Raw genomic sequence first — 4,700 nt, forward strand, 5'->3', positions numbered from 1 at the left:
TAATAGTTAATTATGCTCTTTATTTCTATCAATGTACATCAAAATATGTTTGTAAATGATATTATATGTTTATTGATATGTATAAATATGTGAAAAATTCATTTTTTTTATATGAATACTGTAGAAGAAATGTCATTTTTTTGTGTGATATTCCATAAAACATGGAATGCAAAGTCCTACATTGCACTTCTGACATCCAGTACGAACACTTCCAGTGCAATTGGGTCCCGCACATCTTCTTCTTTTATTACCCTCATTCTGGATGATGAAATGATCCAGTCTATCATACCAAAGATCCTCGAATGCAGGTGCTGCTTGTGGACGCATGCTTCTTCTTCCACCAACTTGAGGTTGAATTCCAAGTGTTTTCAAATAAAACACTGCCACATTTCTTTTGAATTCCAGCTGAGACATTTTTTGCAGATGGGACATATTATAGAGATGCCAAGCATTCTGATAGCATACATCAAAACACCAGGAAAATATTGACCACCACCATTTCTTACTGCGGACACTGACCCTGTAGCAATTGATATTTTCATCCATCAGATCAGTGCCACCCATAAACTTATTATACTCACTTATTAGATATGGGCGCTTGACTAAAACGGTTTTCTTTTCTCTTTTTGAATACCTGTTCACATTGACAATAGGATTGATTCCATGTATAGTAGATGCAACAGTTACTGGTGCATTATCCTGCCAGCGAGCAATGAGTATATTATCATTACTAACAAATCCTCTCTCCTTTGACTTGATGTCTTTCATGGAAATTATGCTGCAATCTTTGGGTACACGGTTCATTCGAATTGTACCAGTTCCTTGATAATGATTTTCTCTCAAATGAACCAATAGGTCAACATCAGTAAATAAATTATCGAAGTATAAATGGTAAGGAAGGTCTTTTTTAGGACCCAACTCATTTAGCATCCTCACCATCGGCGCAGCAGCTTTTCCAAAGTCCTTATCATATGAATGAACAGACTTGTCTTGATAAACTTCAACGACCACTAGATAGCCATTAAAAGTATTCAAGCAGCACACTTTGTATCCAAACCGTATCGGTTTTCCTCTAATAAATTGTTTGCAGGAATGCCGGCCAAAATATGCTATCATAGATTCATCATAAGCTAGTTGTTGCACAGGAACAAAATTGTCTCTAAAGACTCTAGGCAGCTTTTCAATGAAGGGTCTCAGCTTCCATAGTTTGTCAGATGGGTTGATGTTATTGTTATCTGCAAAATGGAGGAGATTCAATATTTGAATAAATCGGTTTTGTCTCATAGAATTGTAAATAAGCTGGTTCCTTGTATCCTCTGCTGACTCCCAATAATATCTCACACCTGGTAAGGAGTTGTAACCCGAAATTGTGAGTATCCCTAGAAAACACTTCAGTTCATCAATGGTGATATTTGGTCTGCAATATTCTTGAATGCAGCATATTTTTTATTTCATCTAACATAATATGAAAAAGTTCTGCATCAAAAAAAAGTTCAAAAATCTCTACAGAAGAAAAATCAGAGTATTTTGAAAAATCACTTTCCGGAAAAGTTTGATCGAAAGGAACAGAGAAAACAGAGTTTTTAGTCCACACCCGAGATGGAAGAGAATTCGGTTCTCTTCTACTATGTGTTTTCTTTCGTTTACTAGTAGATGATGATGCTGAGTCATCCTTGGCTGGATCGGAGGTCATGTGAGATGAGTCCACATCATATCCATACCTCTCATCATTTGTGAATACAATCTCAGCATTAGCTGCCAGCTGTCTGCTGCTAAGATTGTCGATAAGCCCGCCTTCATCCTCATTTGCAGAGTCCTCATCTGATAATCCAGCAGCATCTGGTGGCTCAATGAAGATGCTGCTGACTGCGTCTCCTTGATATTCATCTGACTCTAGCTCATTGATGATTTCTGCCAGTATCAGTGGCCTGAAACATAACCAGAAAAACAAAGATCACTTCTCATGGTATTAGTAACCATTTATAAAATAAAAAGAAATTCAACAATTTTCAATTTGGAATTCATTCATTGAGGTACTCAGCTATAATAGGAAATGCCTACTTATTACCCATATATGGGATATATTTTGTAAGAACCATTACATAAAAGGTCCATGATAATATACAACTTGAAACACAAAGCATATATTTTGATTACGTAATCCAAAATTTGTGATACAAATAATATTGTAACAGTTGTAAGTGATTTTGCTTTGTTATTGAATTGATATGGTAAACGCCCCGTGTTACCATATGGTAACATCCAAATATAGATGCTTATAATATTGATAGAATTGGAGCAATCAAGCCAGGCATTTTTTTCCACCTTCTTTGATCCTTTATTTGCAATAATCAATCACATAAGAACAATAATATTGATCACAATGAAGGATATAAATGAACTTACCTGTGCATGTCAGACATAACCTGAATGAAGATTTTCAAACGTCCATAGATCAACACTGAACAAAGAAAATGGCCGCCTAGTGACTGGAACTCGTTTCTACAATCTCCCCCTTCCATTACGAATTATCACAGTGTTACCACAGCAATTCTACAAAATAAGAAAAATATCCCATGAGAAAAATATATGTATGTTGCCTGTTACCATATGGTAACAAGGGGCGTTTAAGGGTACATAACCTCAATATCCTGTTTATCTTCCATGGTGAGAACTTGAGAAATACAATAATATTGCACTGAACAAGGACAATTGAGCTGGTTCTAAACATAAATATAAATTATATATAAAACTTGTATAAAATATGAAACTTAATTATAAATGAGTCACAATTTGAATATGCTAATAGAAAGTGGAAGTAATTAATAAATACTAGCTATGACTACATAGTTTTATCAATATATAGATTGATTTGTTGTTGGAGAAACAACAACAACTAGTAGTTCTGTGAACAGTAGACCTCACGCAGTTTGGACATGGAAAAAATTATCGAATTATAAAAAATATAGATTTTCAACATGTGATATATGAAATAAGACCACCTTGGACGCTGAAGAATGAAGGTCATTTACACTTTTGAGCTCGGAAGCATGATTGAAAAGATAAAAAAACTGGTGTGGCGCACTCACACAACTTTCCTTGCCCTTATGAAAATTGATCACCTGATGCTAGTGTTCACGCGCATCTCAAGTCTACTAATTCTAAGATCTGAGCCAGCTGGTGACAGGACAATAGCGCTGCAGACACGAATGATTTAATAGAAACAACAGTTGCCAACAGTTTGTAATTGAATAATCTTATTTTCTCAAATTTCGAGTTTATTTTCAATTTTAGGTGAAAATGTTACTGGACATTAATTGTAGAGATTTTTATGCTTAATCTTTAGTTTTCCAGAAACTATTTGTCTATGAAACAGGGAAATTTCGTGTTGGAAAGGGAAAAAATTGTGCAGTCAAGTGAGACGTTTTCACCAACTAATAAATACAGCACATTTTAGAGCAGCACAAATTCTACTATAAAAAATGAGAGCTACTTTTTTACTTATCTTTTGGGCAAGATTTACTCTTAACATAATATTGTAAAATCAATGATCTTTCATTTTTAAAAGAATAATAATTGCTGTATCTTACAAAATAACACAGATATATATGAAAAAATAACTTTCTGGAAGGGGGTTGGTCTGCGGTTTTTCAAATTACAAAAAAAAAAACGGAGGTCTTATCAAAAATCGTTACACACACATGTTTCAAAGAGCTTGTATACCAAATTGGACAATAACTATGTCTGTAACTTCGGTACAAACAAACAAACAGACAAAAGTTGATTGAGTCAAAACTAAGACCTCAGCTTTGCTTCGGTCAAATATTGTCTACAACTAAAATAGTTGTTGATCTATTTGTTGATGAGTTATTATGATGATGAATATTGTCCACAACTGAAATAGTTGTTGATTTAATACAGTAGTGTAGCCAGAAAAAAATTTCGCGGGGGGGGATCATAGCATTGAATAGAAAACACGATCATAAACTTTGAGGGAGACACCGGGGGCACTCTCCCAGAAAATTTTGAAAATATACCTTCAATTAGGTGCGGTTTTACACAATTTTCTCTTGAAAACAAACAATCAATTCAAATTTTTTTGGTGATCAGTAGGTCAGTTATATCTTGAAAATTCCATAGACCTATTGGTTTTTGAAATAACAAATAGAATGGAATGGAGTAGAATCTTATTTGTCATTCAATTGTTTTAAAAAAAAGTGATTTTGTGAAAGGCATACTCATTATTCTGATAACAAGCTAGAATGCTTGAATTTTGGCTCCAATAAAGCACGCTATTCCAACCAACTTTAAAGGTTTAGTTTTAACTTGATTACATTTTTTTTAACTCGATTAACATTTTTTTTCAAATTTAATTGATTTTCACTTGAGTATTCAAACTTACATTGTTCGGGGAGGGGGATAAAACTTTTTTTCAAATATTAGAGGGAGGTGTCCCTCCTGTCCACGGTAGAAACTGCTGGAGCTTTGTTTAAGGATATGCATGGAACTGAATAAACTATAATCAACTATTGCAATGTGAGCTATATTGAATTTTATTATAATAAAATATGGTAAAAAGTGATCTAACTTTGAAGTGCTATCTGTAGTTTCGCTATTAACTGCTATCTAGTCTCTACACACCAGATCACTCATCACTGTCTATAAAGGATAGCTCATAAATTATTATCATTGCTATTGCA

At 34.0% G+C, this 4,700-nt stretch overlaps 1 protein-coding gene across 2 annotated transcripts; it reads right to left on the bottom strand.

The window, feature by feature from the left end:
• LOC120351830 (piggyBac transposable element-derived protein 3-like) lies at positions 1-2,506 on the bottom strand. 2 transcript variants are annotated; one of them, XM_039430366.1, is made up of 2 exons: positions 2,407-2,506; positions 1-1,928 (listed from the first exon to the last, which is right to left on the bottom strand). In XM_039430366.1, the coding sequence occupies exon 2, from the start codon at positions 1,282-1,284 to the stop codon at positions 133-135; it is 1,152 nt and encodes a 383-aa protein (XP_039286300.1). In that variant the 5' UTR covers positions 1,285-1,928; positions 2,407-2,506; the 3' UTR covers positions 1-132. The 2 variants fall into 2 exon arrangements, with proteins under 2 accessions (XP_039286300.1, XP_039286301.1); XM_039430367.1 differs by having other exon boundaries at positions 2,407-2,500.
• Between the last annotated feature and the right edge of the window lie 2,194 nt (positions 2,507-4,700).

The sequence above is a fragment of the Nilaparvata lugens genome, chromosome 6, assembly GCF_014356525.2.
Source record: "Nilaparvata lugens isolate BPH chromosome 6, ASM1435652v1, whole genome shotgun sequence".
Lineage (NCBI taxonomy): Eukaryota > Metazoa > Arthropoda > Insecta > Hemiptera > Delphacidae > Nilaparvata > Nilaparvata lugens.

What these genes read in the sequence shown, in the direction of transcription:
- LOC120351830 (XM_039430366.1), bottom strand. Translation starts at nt 1,284, where the DNA reads ATGAGACAAAACCGATTTATTCAAATATTGAATCTCCTCCATTTTGCA.